At 39.9% G+C, this 20,283-nt stretch overlaps 1 protein-coding gene across 1 annotated transcript in view; it reads right to left on the bottom strand.

Annotated features, from left to right (window-relative positions):
• Positions 1-222: 222 nt before the first annotated feature.
• The window catches only part of elp2 (elongator acetyltransferase complex subunit 2), a 33,028-nt gene continuing 12,967 nt past the window's right edge, over positions 223-20,283 (bottom strand). Inside the window, exons 11-22 of the mRNA XM_022683213.2 lie at positions 16,558-16,692; positions 16,238-16,387; positions 15,266-15,457; positions 14,263-14,332; positions 14,047-14,145; positions 10,639-10,696; positions 9,464-9,536; positions 7,651-7,837; positions 4,718-4,839; positions 4,486-4,628; positions 3,615-3,728; positions 223-756 (exon numbers count right to left, since the gene is read on the bottom strand). Of these exons, the coding sequence (XP_022538934.2) occupies positions 579-756; positions 3,615-3,728; positions 4,486-4,628; positions 4,718-4,839; positions 7,651-7,837; positions 9,464-9,536; positions 10,639-10,696; positions 14,047-14,145; positions 14,263-14,332; positions 15,266-15,457; positions 16,238-16,387; positions 16,558-16,692 (1,521 nt within the window). The 3' untranslated portion in view covers positions 223-578. The remainder of the gene's footprint in view (positions 757-3,614; positions 3,729-4,485; positions 4,629-4,717; positions 4,840-7,650; positions 7,838-9,463; positions 9,537-10,638; positions 10,697-14,046; positions 14,146-14,262; positions 14,333-15,265; positions 15,458-16,237; positions 16,388-16,557; positions 16,693-20,283) is intronic.

The raw sequence follows: 20,283 nt of genomic DNA, 5'->3' as shown, positions 1-20,283 counted from the left end.
CCTAGTAGGTGCACATTTTACAACCATACTTAAAAAAAAAGCTCAGGGACTGTATGCTGCTGATTGCTTTAGCCACACCCAGTGTGGACATATGGCCTCCTGAGCTCAGTTCAGAACCATGTGGTTGTGACTCAGTCCCTGAAACCCAGAGCAAGTGCTCAGGAACCCACAGCATATCATACTTCTATACATCCTACTCTCTGGAAAAAAATGATAATGCAGTTTAATATTAAAAGAATGTAAAAAGCAAAGCTTTTAATAGCTCTGATCAGTTTAAGATAAGACACCACAATTTACATTCAGCTTTTGGATATAAAGGAATCATTTATTACAATACAAGCTGTTTTTTCGTTCTTTACATAAAACATTAAATAGTACAACATTCCTTTAGGCAACAGAACCAACATCAAAGCCTGAGCACTGATGAAGCTTCACTGAGCTCCCTGTGTTTTTTGTTTTTCAGCAGTGGATCAGTCACTGTGCAGACTGTGGATAGCTGGAAGTGAGTGCAGTCCTGGTCAGTGTTCGTCAGGGTGGAGGGGTCGAGGGCACCGCTGGGAGCTGTCGGTGTCGGGCTGCTACAGAGTCAGTGTGTTGATGTTGAAGATTTTGACGGCGTGGTCGGCTCCTGCACTGGCCAGCTGGACCCAGGCGTGGTGGCCGCTCTCACTCGGGCGTTTATCTTCGTCCCGCTGGCCGGCCTGGCCGGATCTGGGCCTCCAGCGCAGTCTCTTTACTACCAGAGTGTGACTCTGACTGCAGGCGGGTGAGCAGTCAAGGAAAACTGCTGGTGAACCGAAAGCTATGTGAGGTAATCTAGCTCATCACACCAGTCCCTCTGCTGTCACTTTCCTGCTCTGCACTCAGAGTTCTTGCACCAATTTAATGTTTCTTAAGAGCTTTTTAGACCTCAATAAATAGAATTTAAGACCCAAAAATGTAATCATAATTTCATTAGTAGAAAATAATTTTTTGTATTGGAAATCAAAACTTAACATAGCCAACTTGCCACTAACTTTACTATGTTATGAGAGAGCTCTCTGCTAACCTTAGTTTTCTCCCTGGTAATGTAGCTAACTCGCTGCTAATGTTATTATGTTAGCATATTAGCTAGCTTGCCGCTAATGTTACTATGTTAGCTAGCTCTCTGCTAACATTAGCTAGCTTTCAGTTAACCTTGGTTTTATTTCTTGCAACGTTAGCTAATTTACCGCTAAAGTTAGCATGTGTTTTCCCACCGGCATTAAACCCACAGTCTGAAAATGTAATACCTACAGCAAATTTACAGTAAAGTTAAGACAATTCAAGACCTTAAATACCTGGATTTTAATTTGAGACATTAAGACTTTTTAAGGACCTGCGGGAACCCTGGCACTCTTTCTCTCGCTCTGCTTCTGCCATCCTCTCGGGTACAGATCTGTCTCTGACCTGCTCTTAGTTAACCTCTACACCAATATTTCTGGGCTTACAAGTACTGCAAGTGTCTGTGTGATCTTATTACTCTCATAATGTATGTGTGTGTGATGTAATTATATGTTCAACATTCTTGTGAAAACCCTTCATAATTAATCCATTCAGCTACTTTACACTGAAATACTGCCAATAAAATAGGACTTTTTGAACAGATAAAAATGAATTGGCACCATACAGATGTAGCCTAAAGAGGTATGTTATCTGGAATGATGGTGCTCCATCTAGTACTTTTGGGATGTTTGGGGATCAAACATAATGACCTCATGAACACTTGTTGCTAAAGGCAATCAAATCCTCACAGCAATGCTGCAACCACAAGTAGAAACTAGAACAGAAGTATTAGAACTCCAATAAAAGTAGGATAAACCTTTTTTTTTTTTTTTTCTTTTTACTATTTCAGAATTTTTAGGGATGTCTATAATAATAATAAATATATTCTTGCATAATTTCTAATTGAATATCTAAATTGCTTTATCTTAAAAATAGATAACTATACATAATTGAAATACATTTTTAAAAATAAATAAATAATTGCATTTTTACTGATCAATACACTGTCAGTTTGATATTAAGCCTGTAATTATAAGGTGTTTATCTTGCTGACAAAATATTCGAACCTAAACTCACATAAAACATAAAAAGGCATTTTAATGTACACTGCCTCTGTTCAAATGATATTCAGGCGAGAAGAAGTCATTTGCTTCAGCAGTGGGGTTATAATTAACAGGCTGGAGAGCAGTGCGGGAGCCGTGTAGTGTAACCAGTACTTTAGAGGCATTTCTCAGCAGGAAGAGAGTGAGAGGAGGCTGAGGGCTAGGAGAACACACACTTGGCCTCTCAGGCTTCTCAGTGGTGCTTCACTCGCACCACTTCCAAATCAACATGGAACCGGCCTACAGGAACTGCACGCTCAGCCTGCTGCTGCCTCTGCAGCGTGGGCTCTCAGGCTCTATCTCTCGCTTTCTCACACTTTCTCTAATTTGCTCTCCCCTGTCTCTCTCTCTCTTTCTCTAGCTCACTCTCACACACAGACGCACTCGTACTCTAGTTTGCTTTAGCTCGCACTCTCCCCTCTCTCTCTGGATCATGCATGCACTCTTTCGTTCTCTAGTTTGCTCTAGCTCAGTCATTTTCAATTCAGTTCAATTCCATTTAGGTTGGCATGACTGTTTCAAAAAACAATGTTGCCAAATCACACAAAAATCAAAACCAAACAAAAAAAAAAAAACACACCCTCTCTCTTTCTAGCACACTGTCACGCACACTGTCACACACACTAACTTTCTCTAGCTTGCTCTCCCTCTCACATTCACACTCTCCCCTTTCTTACTCGCACTCTCTCTAGTGCTCTCACAATCTCGTGCTCCCCTCTTTCTCTAGATCACGCTCTCTCCCACACACACACACACACACACACACACACACACGCTTTATTTCTTCCCTCTCTGGCTTGTTTATGCACTCACACATACTCTAGCTTGCTCTCTCTTGCTCCCCCCAAATTCACTCTCCATCCCCTCGCTTACACACACTCTTTTGCTCACTCTCACATTTTCTCTAACTTGCTCCCCCCTAACTCTCACTCACACAAGCACTAGCTCTCTTCCCTCTTACTCAAACTCTTTCTCCTCCCTTTCTCACTCTCCCTCCTCTCTCACACTTGCACTCTCGCTAGCTTGCTCTCTATCCCCTCTCACTCTCACACTGTCTCCAGCGCATACTCTCTCCCTAGTTTGCTCTCTTGCACACATTCACACACTCTCTATCTTGCTCTTGCTCACTCTCTCCCACCCTCTTCCTTGCTCACTCTCCCCTTTCTCTAGCTCACGCTCTCTAGCTCGCACTCCCTCCCCTCTTTCATTCTCAAGCTTGCAATCTGTCACACACACACTCTTCCCCCTATCACGCTCTCTCTCTAGCTCTTGCTCTAGCTCTCAGGTGCAGCAGGCCTTCTGAGAAGCTGAGAAGGTCCTCTGTTAGATCAAACAGATCCAGACTTGTTATCAGATCACAAAAAAGAAACCACAAATAAATTGAATCAGGTACTGGCCTGGGATCTCATGTTCTTGGCCTCTTAGCATGACTGTCTTCACAGAATGTACAGACCGGGCACTGAGAGACCAGCGCAGTGGAAAGGATACGAGGCGTCAGTTTCAGCACACTTACTCCAGTCTGACCCAGAGGACAGGTCCTCAACCGGCCTCCACTTATACAGCACGATCTGTCCACTCTCCAAACCCACCGCCAAGAGGTAGCTACAAAAAAGGGGGAGATACTTAATAAACTTGGAAAAATACTAGAAGATAGTTTTTCACTTTTTCACAAAATTTGATCTTTAAACTGATCTTTAAATTGTTTCAAAACAAACACTACTGACTTTCATTGAAAAAGGTTTTTATAGTCCTTTAAAGTTTCATTTTAAAGATAAAAAGTTTTTTGCATGACAGCTGAGATTAAACACATATGCAAAATCATATATGAATATATAAATCATCCAATAAAACCTGACAGAAAAGGACAGAAAGCATTCTCATGCAAAATAAAATGTAAGCTATCTTAAAAAAAGAAACCCATCTGAGTTATTTTTCCAAACAAAATATCACTTGAGGTGCACCGAAAATTTTGACAACTAAGTTATTCATCACAAAACAAGTGAAAAACACTGAATAATTTATACTGAACAATGAGTAATTTATTTTAAGTTACTGCTTTTTAAACAGCAGGCACATAATGCCCACACATGTCTTTTGGTCTTTTTTGTAAATGTTTTTTTTTTTTTTTTTTGGAAAGCAAGACAAACATACATTTAGGCTATTTTATGTATTAAATGGTAAAAACAAATGGTATTTAGCATTTGGCCAAAATTTTGGTGCATATCTAAAAATCACTTTTACTATTGATACATAAATCAACTAAAACACTCAATACATACACCTTAAGTGATTCTGAAAGTGCCTGAATGAAAAATTAACTTTTTCTCCTCAGTGGATTATGGGTGATGTAGTTTTGTACCTTTGATCAGAAAGAAGAAAAGGGCAGACAGTCACAGCAGTGGCAGAGTCTCCAACATCCAGGACAGAAGAGCAGGGGAGAACATCCGCACTGCTTTTCTCACCAACACATTCCACAGAGCCTCGGTGACCCCACATTATTACCTATCAGCAAGAGCAGGCAGGCAAATTACACGTCAAATTAAAAAGATCTAGCTCTGTGAGGTGCAGCTCTGTGTGGAACCGTACATCACCTTCTTATCCCGACTTGACGTCACAAAGTATTTATTGTCAGGGCTCCAGTCACATGACCATATGATGCGTGTGTGCACTGCCGAGTCCTTGGTGCTGTGTGTGTAGAGGGAGAAACGAGGCTCTGAAAGAGAATAACAAATGCATTGTGTTTTATAATGCATCAGTCTGCTATACAAATTCTTTGTTTATAGATCTTTAAAGATACATAAATACTACATTATTGGTTTGTACCTAATCTCTATCTGTGCTTTTCTCGGGCCAAATGTCACAAAATCTTCACAAAAACATTTCAAAATACTTTGCAGAAGAGCAAACATTTTTACCATACACTAGATTTCTGGAAAATGTATTTATTTTTTGTATCTGGGACAGAAATCAAGTAAAAAAAAAAAAGAAGGAGAAAGTAAAAGTGAGGCATTCAACCTTGAAAACACTATAGCACCAACTTGTTAAGCATAGAAATGGTAGCATCATATTTTGTGGTATTTTTCACTGCCAGTACATATTAAAGTGGATTTAATTAATAAATAAGTAAAACTACCTCAGACTTTTTCGAATAACCTCAACTCATCTACTGCTACATGTTTGAGCCTTCGAACAGGACGATGACCTTAAACACACTTCATAGATCAGGGGTCTGCAATTAAGTTTATCCAAGGGCCAGATATTTTCCAAGCCATTACATTCCAAGCCACAGGGGTTGGGGTGGGAAATATGAAGGGAAATGGGAATGGAAGTGCTACAGACTAGTAGCTCTCCAGCCCAGAGGGTTGTTTAACCCAACTGCAGAACAGTTGATCTCAAAGCAGGTAAACCCAGGAAGAAAGGAAAAAAAAAAAAAATGAACCAAAGCTTCTAACAAGGGATTGAACCAGTGTCATTAGGGTCGTGGTCCAATACACTACTGCTGCCCCGGCTAGTGAATTGGGACGCAGCCGAATAAAATGGCGTTATGAGGAGATAGGGATCCCAAGAACGTGTGGGAAAACGAAAACGGGCGGAAACTAAAGTCACGCCAAGTGCAACAGAGAGACAAGGGAAGAGGTGTAAACAAAAGCTCACTAGAGAAGCATTTTCTTTATAGTTCATTATAGTTCAAACAACCTCACGGGCCAGACGTTTAATGGCCGCCTATTGCCGACCTGTGTCAAAGACCTTAAACATTTGGAATAGCCTTCCCAATGTCATGACGACAATAGTTCATATCCCATGACACCTGGCATGTCTGCATATATGCAACAATGAAATCAGAGACAATGATTGAGTATTTGTTTAAAAATTTACTTGTTATTGTTAGAACTTATCTTTCCTATGCAAGTGAGCTTGGCTCAGGTTCTCCTTGAGAGGTTGCTGCTGTTTAGCTATGCTGTCAGTGAATGCTGATTCACAGTCTAGGCCAGCATGCCTGCTTTAGCCAGGTCGTCACGCCCCGGCAACACTACCTCACAAGCCCGTCTCCCTCTCTCACACACACACACACACCAGCATCCATCCGTCTCTGATTGGCGAGTCTCAACTCATTAGCCTGAAACACAATGCCAGAGTGAGTGAGACGAATGGGGAAGGGGGGTTTGCCTCATCTGTGTGGCGGAGGTTTCTCCACTGCTGACGTCGGGCCTCCGCCTCATCAGCACTGACACTGGCTAGCCTCCTCACATCCACAACACGCAGCCTGTGAGTAATACCAGCCTCAACTAGAACAGACTGCAGTCTTCCCCAGGCCTCGACTGCTGCCGGTGCCTCCAAAACACAAGCAAATACGCAAAGGAAAACAGACGCTCAGCAGCTTAACTCCTGTCAGCGGCAATTTAGCCACCGACGCTTAAAACGGGCAGGAGAGGAAGGCTGGGTGGTGAGCGGCAGCTTTTAAGGAGAGTTTGGTACACACCAACACAATCTCCACATGAGGGAGTTATTGGCCTCCAAACTAATAACACTGTATTGGGGTTTATAGAAGCAAAAGCAAACTGACTCTACAGTCTGTGTTTGTGAGAGCAGAAGGAGGGATGTGTGTTTAAGACTGGGTGACATGCCAAAAAATAACATGATATTTAAAGACTTTTGCACAGTACAGAATATAAATCAATATGTAGTTTGTGCCTTTCAGACATAATAAAAAGTAGTGCTTCAACTAATGAATGTTCTTCAATGAATGAACGTAGTCGACTAATCTGATGATTATTTTTTCAATTAGTTAATCATTATTTCTGGCATGTCCTCAATCTCTAAAAATGACAATGTCTGGATTTTGTTTAAACGTGAAAAGTACTGATATTTAGTAATTAAATATGTAATTTGTTGTGTTTGAGCACTTTTGGAGAAACAAACTAAGCTGAGTGTAACCTGTGTGAGTGAGCCATTTACCTATCTCCAACTGCGCGTCTGTCCCCAGCACGTTGTGTATTGCGATACTGTTATTATTTGACTACTAGTCGACAATTAAATTTGTAGTCAATAAGTTTAAATAATCAACATTATCCATTATATATCGACTAATTGTTGCAGCCCTAATAAATAGCATTAACAGTGCTGCCATACTTAAACTGCCTTACTAAAATATTTATGGACCTTCTAATAAACACACTCAACTAAAAGTTGCAGGCATAGCTGAAAGACATGGGCAAATGCACACACAAAGCACTGAAACTTTGGTATGGTGCAGTGGAACTCTGTTCTCTGGAATGGTGATGCTTCATGTGATACTTCTGAGATGGTTTAGGGAGTTGGGGATGAGGTGGGGTGACCTCATTAATGCTCTCATCACTGAATGCAATCAAATCCTCAGGGCAAAGTTGTTGCAGAGCATGGGCTACTACCAGATCAGGGTTGGGGAAATATATTTAATTAATTCAATTGTTTAGTGCACTACAAGTACTGATTATACCCATACTACACACTGCATGTCACATCAGCTAATCACTGTAATATTTACCTGAGCCATCAGTGTTCCCTCGCTTCCACAGTGACCAGGTGCGGTCTCGAGACACGGCGAGGAGCAGGCGTCCATCTGGGGAGAAGGCCATCTGAGTGACGGTCAGGCTGTGGCACGGGAGAGCCTGCAGCTGCTTCCAAGAGGAGGTGCTCCAGAGCAGGATTGAAGCATGCTCGGCTTTAGATGCCTGAGGGCAACAAGAGACACGTTTTAGTAGTCTGAGATTAGTGTGATCGGAGCTCTGACAGACTGTTTGCGAGAAAGAAAGTGAGGATTGGGTTTACATGCCATGACATGACAACAGCTTAACACCAGTTAGACTCAGTCACCTCCATTTTTTCCCTCCAACTTTGACCTAGTGCTTGGGCGATTATGAATGTATTATAATCGTTTTTTCCCCAAGACAAAGAAATGGTTCAAAAGTAGGCTTACCTGTATGTATAAAAAAATAATAATAATAATAAAAATAAAATTATATATACATATATAATATATATATTGTCACTGAAAATTGAGAAATAACGCACCAAACAAATCACATAAAAAACTTTGAAGGAGAGATTATTATTGTTTTTCACAATTAATCACAGATCCTCACCGGAGAGTGATGACGCTGCAGTTTTTATAAACGTTAGAATTTATTTCTAGTCTAATATATGGATTATCACATCAGGTGTTTGTGTTGAAAGTGCTAGAACTTTTTTCTGTATGAGCTCAGTCCTCGAACTGAGCGAAATTGTTAGAAAATTTGTGCGAGTTGGTCTGTGGGAGGCGCTGGTAACCAAGGTAAGACGGATAAACACTTTAGAAATAAGGAGTGTTTTCGGATTTTTTAGATTAAAAACATAAAATGTCTGTATGAAAAATCGCGATTACTGCATTTTGAAATCGCATTAAAACTGTAATTCAAATAAACTGAATTAATCGTTTAAAAAAAAAAAACAAAAAAAAAAAACGCCCAGCACTACTTTGACCTAAGATCCCAAACACACTCCCAGCCAGCCCAGGTCATGTAAGAGAGCTGGTCTTCCTTACATGTACATGTTTGTGGGCAGGAATGGATCCCAGTGGAGCCGAGGTCAGATCCAGCCCCCGAGACCACCTCCCACGCTTTGCTGATGGTTACCCAAGAGCGAATGATGGTGGCTGACATGCAGAATGTGCTCCCAGTCACATATCTGTACATGCAGCCAGTGTGGTCAGACAGAAACATCAGAGTCAGGCTAGGCTAGACAAGGACATCAGAGTGGCCTGAGAGGTTGAGCTGGCTACAGTGAGTGAGGAAAAGAAAAGGTGCACAGCAGGATTTGCTCCATCCTTGGCAATGAACACAAACACACACACTAGTAGATAGGACAGAGGGTTTAAAATGGAATGCACACCCCCTGCAAGGTGTACCTGTTGTGAAGAAAGTGTGAGAAAAACATTTGGTAAAATTTAGGCGTAATTTCCATTAAGTGCCTACTTGTAAGTCTCACATTCCACGCTAGTCTCACCTCCCAGGATTCAATTTTTTTCCAAGAAATAATTGAAAAGATGATTTAAAAGATTTGTTTGTGGTTTAGTTTTTCTTTAACAGCAAAATCCTGTCATATTACTCATAAGGAGGAGACGAGAGCTAATGGTGACCCAACGAAAGGTGAATATGAACCAGCTTTAGTAATAGTTCTAGGCCTGGTGGTAGTCGGTCTTCATCTGAATGATGTGTCTGGGCTTCAAACAGTCCTCATTGAACTGAGACAGGAGAACGGAAACTATCTAGACTTGGAGGAATATTGTAATGCTAATGGCCTGGAGCATATTGTGACAGTACCTTACATGCTGAGGCCACCACTGTTCTTGCTGAATCTGATGCCAGACAGAACATCTCAAAGCCGTGACCATACCTGCAGAACGACACAGGAAGAAAGAGAAGCAGAAAGAAAGGCTATGTTAATGAGATTTCTGTCACATTTGCCTTTGAAACTCACCCTCAGCGCAGGGGGTGCTTCACACAGCCCGTCAGGACAGGATTTCAAGCCAGGATGCTCTTCTTTATGCAGGAAGCTGAGGAAGGCTCTGTGTGAGGAGGCAGGAAGGCAAATGCTACACCAGATATTACACCTGCTGCTCAGTCATTACAGGAACTGGGTAAACAAACCTACATGCACAGACTCACACAGGCTACTGTACATTTACCACAGCACAGCACAGCACAATCTCAGCTTATCAATTAAGCAGCCACAATTCAAAAACGCTCGGTGGAGATAATGACCGAGGAAAAGATGGCTACTAATGACATTACTTAATCTACGCAATTTTGTTTGTTGTTCAACCAAACGTGAATGTGCCGAGGGAAGGAAACGCTGTATTTGCATAATGTGAAGCATCTATAAATATCCCATTGATATGAATCTAATTAATCTGCTCAAAATTAGATTATGCATAACATATTAGGAAAACTGCATTAAGAGCCATTCCCTACTTTTCCCTTTATGTATGCAGGAGTACAATCTAGCAGCTTAATGATTCACTAAATCAAACCAATGAACGAATCTCATTTTTGGTGGAAAAACAACTGAAACAACAGAATGAGCTCAGCACAAACAAATGAGGAGCATTTTGTGATGACACAGGCCTGCTTGTGTAGGAAGTAAGCAGTTAGTTGGGCCTTTTACAGACACATTAAGTCAATAACCTGGTATACAGCATTCATTTTTACAAAACTGTGTGTGTGTGTATGAACATTAGAGCAAAACATGTTCTTTCATAAAGCAGGCCTGAATTCATCTCCCCTACTTCCACAGCAGACAGGAAGTGAGCGAGTGAAGGAGGGAGAGGAAGAAAGAGAGTACGAACTCACTACTCATGGTTTGTAAAGATCTCCAGCACTGCATTATTAGTGCTGTGCAGGCTGATGCTGAAGCACTAACGCTGCACAGCATTACTGCCGGCTCCAGCCACATCAGCACTGCTAAAGAGGCACAAATGAGAATGAATGAGACTCACAGCTTCTGGACCTCAGGCCACAGAGTGTTTTGGAGAAGGTGATCCTCTGGTGGGGGCTCTGGAAAGGCATAAAACAAACACTTACACACAAACACAGTTAACTCTAAAATAGGGTGTTTCATTTAATATTGTACATAATTTTTTTTTTTAATAATTTTGAAATATCTATAATTAAATTGTGATAAAAGCAACAGTCTGTTCTTAAAGCAGCCTATTTTGACTCACAAGCTCACGTGCTTGAACCCAGATTGCACTATTTTTATGTTTCATTATTATTTGAAATAAAATTGGAATTGTGGGATGTTTTTGTTTTAAACAAAAAAGACAAAGGTTTGCCAAAATTGTTTGTATACATTACGTTTAAAACATTTATAGTATATAAAACTATGTTTTATCTTTGTTTTGGTGCGGTTGTACGTCCTTAAAAAAATGAAAACAACAATTTTCAGTGTCATATTTTCAATGATATTGTTACCGCAACAATTCCCTAAAATATATCACAATAATATTTTAGTGATATATCGCACATCCATGCTTTAAAGCATGTTTTCTTTTTCTTTGCCAATTATCTCAAAAGCCATTTTCACAATTATCATTTTTGTTTTAATGGCTGTTATTTTTTCAATATGAGGCAAATCAAATCACTAGTTTTAAAGACTAAAACAGCCCTCATCTTTCATTCAAACGTGCATACTGATGCAACATGTGCTCAATTTAATTTAAAACAGTGTCAAAAGCTGAATTCATCTTGTTATACTTTATTCAACCCTGTTTGGCATTTCCCCCCTAATTATTCCCTCCTTTGTCCCTTCAGAGAGAAAAAGAGAGCGCGCCAGACTGCACGAGAGAGCGCGAGAGAGCGTCGCATTATTCTGTTAACAACTCGAGGTCTGCCTCATTGCACTCCCCATAGCCCAGAGTCATCAATATTTTAACTTTGCAATTATATAAGCCTTCTTTCTAATTATGATTTCAGATTAAGGAGCTTTTTCAATCACATTGACAGCATCTGCCTGTTTGCCTGGAGCGAGAGTGGCATAAACCCCCTCCTCCCATCATTACCCACACACATATATATGTAACCACATGCACACACATGCACCGACCCCCTCCTCACTCAGCCACTCAGACTATCCCAGTAATAACATCTGTTTCCAGGATCTTTGATGTATGCTCCAGTGGCACAGTAGAGTCCCTAATAATCTCTTGTCACAAACATGAGCCAGCCATCCCTGCGTGTTCCAGAAACATGCCAAAATAGCCTCCACTCCACTGAGCTCAGTGGTAGTACTGGTGGTACCGGTGGGCTCTCTCAGACTAGATACCTGCACTGCACCTGCTCTCAGCATTATGGTTAGATGAGCACAGCTCAGAAAAATTTCTCAAGCAGGTGGAGAACTCAGATTGTACCCAGTGATTCAGCAAGGCAGACTCTGGGGGTTACTGTAGAAAATGTAGCTCTGAGTAAAACCCACGTAATACGTACAGAAAGAGAATGACACTTGATTGCTGTGCAGTTGGGAGCTATATGGAGAATGAAGGTACATGTTATTTAACTAGAGTTCTGTATAATCTATTAATCTGTTAAGGGGCCATTCCACTGAATGGGTGCCACCATTTTTGTCCCCAGAAAATTGTATAAATGTGCAGATAAAATAACTTTCAAATACATTTAATTATTAAGCAGTGTCTTGTACATTGAGCTAAATGCAAAACTAAGACAATAATTCAGACAATAATTCAAAGAACACTGAAAAAAAATGCATTTGTTACCTGTCACTAATCTCCAACTATAAAATCTTGAAATCCAGTAAATATCATTTATAAAATCCTTCAGCTATGTATCTTTTTTTGCATTGTTGTGTGACACCAAACCCCATCTATGCTTTAAAATATATATATATTTTTCATAATAAATCCATAATATTTAAGTTAAAATACACATTTAGGTTCTGTCCCTGGGTTTCACTCAACTCAGTCCTGTTACCATAACACATTACGCCATTTGAAACATCTGGAACATTCTACAAATTACATCTACAACAGGAAATTACATCAGCTGGTTCTTCTGAAGACCATGGGAAGACCAAAAATAAGTTCCCTCAATTATTTTTCTGTATATTTGATCTTATTGTTATTATGACTGAGGAGCTCAATCTCAACACTCATTCCTGTTACCTAAATTAATTCTTAGATATTATTTGTTTATTTTTAAAATACAAATTGTGGGAAAAATCACTAGAACATGCTCAGTGTCCTCAATACATTACATTATATTACATTATATTATATTACATAACATAATAGCCACCATTTAGCTATTTTTCATGTTTTTGCTAATTCTATGCTAAAAACAGGAATGAGTGCCATTAACAGGAGTGATTTTCTTGTTATAAATATCATTTTTCTGAACATGCAGTCTACCATTAATAATAAAGCCATTTAAAATAAAGACGTTCTTGAGAGAAAACCAAAGGAATTAGTGGACTTGCTTTTAAATATGATTTTTTTAAAGGTCACATGAGTTTTGTCACCAAAAAATTAAGTAAAGCTGCCTGAATTTGACCAGCACATGTTTTGAATAGTTAAACATGTGTGTTATTAGATTAAGAGCTGAAAAAAGATATATAGAAAAAAAAATAAGTTTAATTTGGAAGAGTTACAAGAAGCAAATTGCACCCAATTATTGGAACGGCCCCAACACCTCCAATTTTTTTTTATTTTACACTTTATATGAATTTACAGTTGACTGTAAATACATACAGTATTTACATATGACTGAATTCTTGCAAATATTTTAGTTTTGTAATTTTACTTTTCTAATACATTCCAGAGATGTTCTGTTAGATTTAGATGTGGTGGTTGGGAAGGCCTAGGAATGTACAGTCACCATCATTAGCAACTAGCATGTCCACAAAACAATTGAAGATTTTTCCTTTGTGTAATATCATACTGAAAAATATAGTAAATAGTGACAAAGAAGGGATGCACATTTAGTTGATAACTGACTGTTGTAACAGGGTCCAAAAAAGTTCCCAACATCACCACACCATCTTCACTATCCTGTACTGTTGACCCAAGCCACCAAATTCTGCAATATCAAGTTTCTGCATTATCTAATTCTACAGCATCAAGGTTTCCCAGAATAAATCATGAGGCCTTACTGCTCTTGGCTGAGAGAAGTTTCATTAATTAAGAGAGAGCATATTTAAAACTGAAAAAAAAAAAAAAATAATTCATTGTAATCAGTTTTTTTTGACAATATGTTTCAAGTGCTGCTAAACTAGTTCTTCTTAAACAGATGTAATCTTGAAAAAGTTCAGATTGTGATTTCTACTTTTGTGATTTTTCTCTACAACAATTCAGCAATTTTGGAACAACCACAATACAACATATAACTGCACATACCAGTTAGACTGAGAGGGTGGAAGTAGGACTCTTTGTACTGGGCAGAAGCGCTGTTGAAATCTCCCTCTTTCTCCTGAGTGTTGTGAGTTGCAAGGTCACCTGTCAATCAAAACAGCAGGTTCATTGGAGAATACCAGTATCTTCTCTACCAAAGCAGAAGCAGATCAATTATGAGTCTGTTCAAAAGAGAAACATCATGTGTAAAGTGGAGTGTACCTTGAAACACAGCCTTATTGGAAAGGCCCAGTGCAGGAGTGCTGGCTCCTTCGGGTAAACTGGCTGCATCCTGCGGGAAAATTAACCATGGTTAAATTTTATTTTACAGCTATACAGTTATAACACTCTGTGTGGTCCTAATCAAATCAGTAGACTTTTATAAATAATTCTACTGAATCGACTGCATGGACTTAATGCTGGGCGATTCATGCATATTTTCTAAACAGTTCAAGGACTGAGCTTGAACTGAAAAATGTTCCAGCACTGTTCCAGCTCTTTCGACACAAACACCAGCGGGATAAATCATATATTTATCTAGAAGTACATTGTAATATTCCTAAAAACTGCCGCGTCATCACTCTCCGGTGAGGATTCGTAATTAATCATGGAAAACAATAATAATAATCTCTCCTTCAAAGTTTCTTCTGTGACTCATTTAGTGCGTTATTTTTCAATTTTCAGTCACAAACTCGCGTACTGAAGAATAATCCAGCGTCCGTCAGTGTGTGAGTTTTTCCACGGCTGTGTGTTCACTCAACGAGTCGACTCAACCCAAAGCCTTTTAACAGATTATATATGTTTATATATGTTTTTTAAAGGTAAACTTAGTTTTGAACATTTTTTGTCATCTGTAGTTAGATGTTTAGTATGGAGGGAAAAAATATTATAATTGAAAAATCAGATTTTTTGTAAAAAAAATATATATATATATTTTAGGTTATAATCGACCAGCACTACATGGAATTATATCTCAACAAAAAGTCTATAATATGCATTTCACAACATACATGTCCTTGCAGGAAGTAAAATCCTGATCACAGGCAAGTGAGCATTAAGTGGTGTTAAGCACAGTACACAGAATCCTAATTAAGGTTTATAACATTTAAACATGAGATCAGCCGGCCTGAGAAGAATCCACGCTGTAAGACTGGGAGTGTAATTAATACTGAGGATCCACATGGCATAATTATGTTTCCAAGAATAGAGGATCGTGAGTACGTACAGTGGAAGCCAGGAGCTTCTCCAGAGAGGTGCCGCCTATGTTGGCAAAGTTCTCCACAAAGTTGCGAGGAGCCCTGAACACTCGCAGCACCTTCTCATCTGCTCCAGAGACAAACTGGAACCGGCCCACTGTGGCCAGGCACTGCATGTCGTACCCGTGGATCTGAGGCCTGGAGATCTCATGCCAGGTGACCTACATACACACAAAGAGAGAGACTGCGGTGAATAAATCAGGTACAGGAAGAGCACTGCAGTGATGCTAAAACACATTACAGCAAAATAACAGGCATGATATGTCTCTCTGCCAATTAAAATCATGTCTAAGAACTATTTTCTTTATTAAAAACTAAAATAACTTTTCAGAATAAGATTAAAGAATGACAGTGGAGGTAAATAAGTGTATTAGGTCTAAAGCTTTGGAAAAAAATTAAGAGCCCTGCTATTTATAGGTTTATGTTGGAGTAAAATAAACATTTTTTATTCTATAAACTACAGACAACAATTCTCCCAAATTCAAAATAAAAATATTGTGATTTAAAGCATTTATTTGCAGAAAATGAGAAATGGCTAAAAATAACAAGAAAACATGCAGAGCTTTCAGACCTCAAATAATGGAAAGAAAACAAGTTCATATTTATAAAGTTTTAGGAGTTCAGAAATCAGTATTTGGTTGAATAACCCTGGCTTTCAACTCATAGTTTTCATGCAGCTTGGCATGTTCTCCTTCGCCAGTCTTTCACACTGCTTTTGAATAACAATCAATCTTCCTTTTGATTATATTCAAGAGGTTTTCAATTTGGTAAAATCGAAGAAACTCGTCATTTTTAAGTGGTCTCCTATTTTTTTTCCAGAGCTGTACATTACAATATATCTAGGTCATTTGGTGACAATCTATAATAGTCATTTTTAGACTCGTGCCATTGAAATAATGATAAAATAGCATAATATGCACAACATATTTAAAATCTTAAACCTGTGAGCAGTCTTTCCTCCTCCATGGCGTAAACAGTCTGGTGGTCTGGTCTGAGCCGACACTAAGGAGAAACTCTCCCTCTGGATCCCAGCTCAGATCCTGCACGGCGCTGAAGTGTCCAGACACGACCACTCCTGGACTCCACTCTCCCTGTACACCAACACACACCAACCCCAACTCGGTCAGCACACCTTGATTTCAGCCTTTAATTTCTCTTTCACTCAGAATTTCTCTTGTATCATGTACTTTTACTGAAGGAGAAATTGCATCATCTGTGTTTGGACATTTTTACAGGCTGGCTGATGAGGTTTAAAACCTACCTCCTGGTCCTCCTTGTCTCTGTACCATAGATGCAGCGCTCCATGGAAAGCATGAGCCAGAATCTTGGATCCATCTGGACTTATCTGGCAGCCTAAGAAGCCCAGCGTGTTTCCTCCCACCTCTCCAACACGCACCTGGAGACAAGACAACACAGAAAGTGAGATTTTCTTTTTTTTTTTTTTGAGTTCTCCCAGTAAAGAGCCCACATACTGCAGGTAGGATTAAATGTTGTTTATCACAGCACAGACTGCGTGCGACTCCTGTCATTAACCACCAGATAAACGGCCCCTCTGAGGCCACTTTCCTAGAGTGGTGGCAAAGTCGATAAACAGTAAAATCTTTCAGGCCTACATCATTTAAAGAGGGCATCGTACAAGCACGTTCTGAGCGGAGAGGGGTCTGTAAAACAGGCCTGCAGCAAAACTCCATCACAGAAAAAATCATCTCAAGATTCCATGGAGCAACACCCATCGACTGCCAATTAAAGAGGCAGAGTGCCACTCGGCAGTGGGCTTTGTTTGACAGTAAATGGGAAGGAGCGGAGGAGTCACAGCAAATGCGTCAGTCTCGCTGCCCCTCATGAATCTGCTGGTCGCAGAGGCCACTAATTACTGCCCATGAATCCTGGCCAATGAGAGCTCAAGTCTGCAGCTGTGCTCCATCTTAGTTTAGCCATCTACTATTAAGCAACATTACAAAGTGAACATGCCGGACCCCAAATAAATCAAACAGACAGACCAAAGCAGGAATTATGCAAAGCAGGTGCTATTAGAAGTGAGCCAGGAGAGAAAAAAAATGAATTAATTATATAAATAAATAAATGTGTGTGGAAACGGATACAGACACAGCTGAGGTTTTGACTGTGCAGGTATCACTGTTCTGCTGGTATGAGAAGATCAGACACAGCCATGCTGCTGGAGTTTTTAAAGACTGTGCTCACTCACTGTTCAATCTATTAGATACATGTACCTACTGGACTGTAGCTGGTTCACTTTGTAGATGTAAAGTCACAGATAGAAGTTTGTACAGTGCTACACAGTTTGTGTTGGTCATCCTCTAGTCCTCAAAACAGGATACTGCCCACAGGAAGCGCCCACAGGATCCTGTTGGCTAAATATTTCTGGTTTGTGTCCAGCAGTGACACTGAAGTGTTTAAAAACTTCAGCAGAACTGCTGTATCTGATCCACTCACTTGTACCAGCACAACACACCCTTATACACAATAACACATAAATATCACTGCAGCGAGTGCTGAGAATGACCCAACAGCAAAATAATAGCTGCTCTGTGGTGGTCTATAGGGTCCTGACCATTGATAAACAGGGTGAAAGTAGGATATGAATAAAGTATGCAGAGAAACAGAAGAACTACAGTCTGTAATTATAGAACTACAAAGAGCATCTATATGGTAAGTGGAGCTAAAATAATAAAAAGTGTAATAACAAGAAGGTGGTCATTATGATAAGACTGTAAACATGTCCATATAGAACTTTGGAGCTCTGGAGTTTATTTGATTCTTTGATTTTACCAAATTGAAAACCTCTGGAATATAATCAAGATGAAGATGGATGATCACAAGCTGAGCTGCTTGAATTTCTGCACCAGGAGTGGCATTAAGTTATCCAAAAGCAGTGTGCAAGACTGGTGGAGGAAAACATGCCAAGATGAATGAAAACTTCACTGAGTTATTCCACCAAATATTGATTTTTGAACTCTTAAAACTTTATGAACATGAACTTGTTTTCTTTGCATTATTTAAGGTCTGAAAGCTCTGCTTCTTCTTTGGTATTTCAGCCATTTATCATTTTCTGCAAGTAAATGCTCTAAATGACAATATTTTTATTTGGAATTTGGGAGAAATGTTGTCTGTAGTTTATAGAATAAAACAACAATGTTCATTTTGCTCAAACATATACCTATAAATAGCAAAATCAGAGAAACTGATTCAGAAACTGAAGTGGTCTCCTATTTTTTCCCCAGAGATGTATATATCTCCATCCTTGAGCCTTACATATAGGATAAATCAGTGTATAGGCTACGCTCCTGTTTGACCTGGCAGGGCTTTGAATTCCAAAGCGTTGTGTTCATTTCCCCGGCAAATTGTAAAACAAAAAGAGCAGTGTGCCCTCTGTCTGGCCCGTGTCTAACATGCTTAATGCCGCTTGAGTGTCTCACATTAATGGAGGAAGCCAGTCGTGCTGAGAAGCAGGCACTAACATCATATAAAACAAGATAATTAGTCATGATTATGCCATCAGGGCTAACCTGGCTCCGCTTGTATTTATGGCAGTGTACAAGCAAGGCCTAATGCAGACTGATTGAGATCATTTGCATTTGGCAACAATTTCAGACACACAAAAAAAACCCAGAAGGATAAAAAAAAATGCTTTGTGTTTGTTACATAATCAAATTGGCTCCTTCAAAGATATGATTTCTGGGTGCCACGTCTCACTACCCACCACGGCTCTGAAGGCTCTGAGTATGAACCCACATTTGTGACCTGGAGTAGGTGGCAGGGCAGTGCAGCAGCCATGGTCAGGCCACTGAGGGGACTCCTCGCATTGTCAGTAGCGCCAAAGCCACAAACCATGATGGATAGTCTATTGGTATGCTGAGCGCACAGGGGAGCTGTAAATCCCAGACCATGTGACAGTTCAGTCAGTGCATATAGGGCTGCTATCTACACACCTGAGGATTCTTTAAAGTGGCAGTCTGTATTATTTTGATTCTAAACTGAAAGCAGAAGCATTTCTGAGTGGAGCAGGGACAAAATATTGTGTTTACTGGAACCAGTGTGTTAGAACGACCATCCCTGCTAAGCCTAATATATTCATTCTAAAAACTGGGGTGTAGGGTCACCTTTTGTGGGAGTTCTTCTTCTGGCCACGTCACGCATCTGTACGTATTTATGTCATATATACAGCCTCTAAAAGAGGATACAGCTCAGTTTTACTGAACGTGAGCGGCTGGTGGAGCAATGGAGACTTCAGAAGAGGAAACTCAAAGCTCAGTAACTCATTCACCCATAATAAAAACAAAGTGTGTAGTTGAAGTTAAGTTTCTGACTGAGCTCTCTCTCACTCTCTCTCTTTGACATAACCTGGAATCGGATTCATCCGCTCTAAAAGAAGGCCGCTTCACACCCGCCCAGTTTAAAATGATTCTTCCACATGCTTGGTGCAATTACCCATTCTCACCAGAGAGTGACCTAAATCCCAAAACTTAAGAACATCAGCTGTAAGTCAAGTTTTTTTTTATGTTAATGTTGAAGTGTGTGTGATTATTTGAATAGGCTGCATTCAAGTAGTCCCTAAGGTTAAGAAATCTCAAGACACAAAACACAAGATTGCATCTGATTTCTGTGGTGAGCATTCTGATGCTCTTTAGCTCCAGTAGAAGCTCATGCGAGATGCCCTTCAACGGCCCAGCTCAGCTGAGAGACGTGGTGGAACTAATGACGACGATAAAGTGTGCCTTTCACTTTGAGTGGCACAGACCTCTGCGAGCCATTGTGGAGAGAGCAACGCAACATTAAGCAGATTGATTTTGAATTCCATCCACATTGCTGCTCGTATATCATGCCAAGCTCCTGCAAGCAAAATGTGTAATCAGTCTTGTTTATGGGGGAACAACAGTATGGATCTGAGGCGCAATACACATGTCCAAACACTCACCAGAAGGTCTAAACATGGACAGTCATATTTCTCTTCACTAAAAAGGTAAAA

Source organism: Astyanax mexicanus, chromosome 3 (genome assembly GCF_023375975.1).
Source record: "Astyanax mexicanus isolate ESR-SI-001 chromosome 3, AstMex3_surface, whole genome shotgun sequence".
In the NCBI taxonomy this organism is placed as follows: domain Eukaryota; kingdom Metazoa; phylum Chordata; class Actinopteri; order Characiformes; family Acestrorhamphidae; genus Astyanax; species Astyanax mexicanus.
This window is presented reverse-complemented; position numbering and strand designations above follow the sequence as displayed.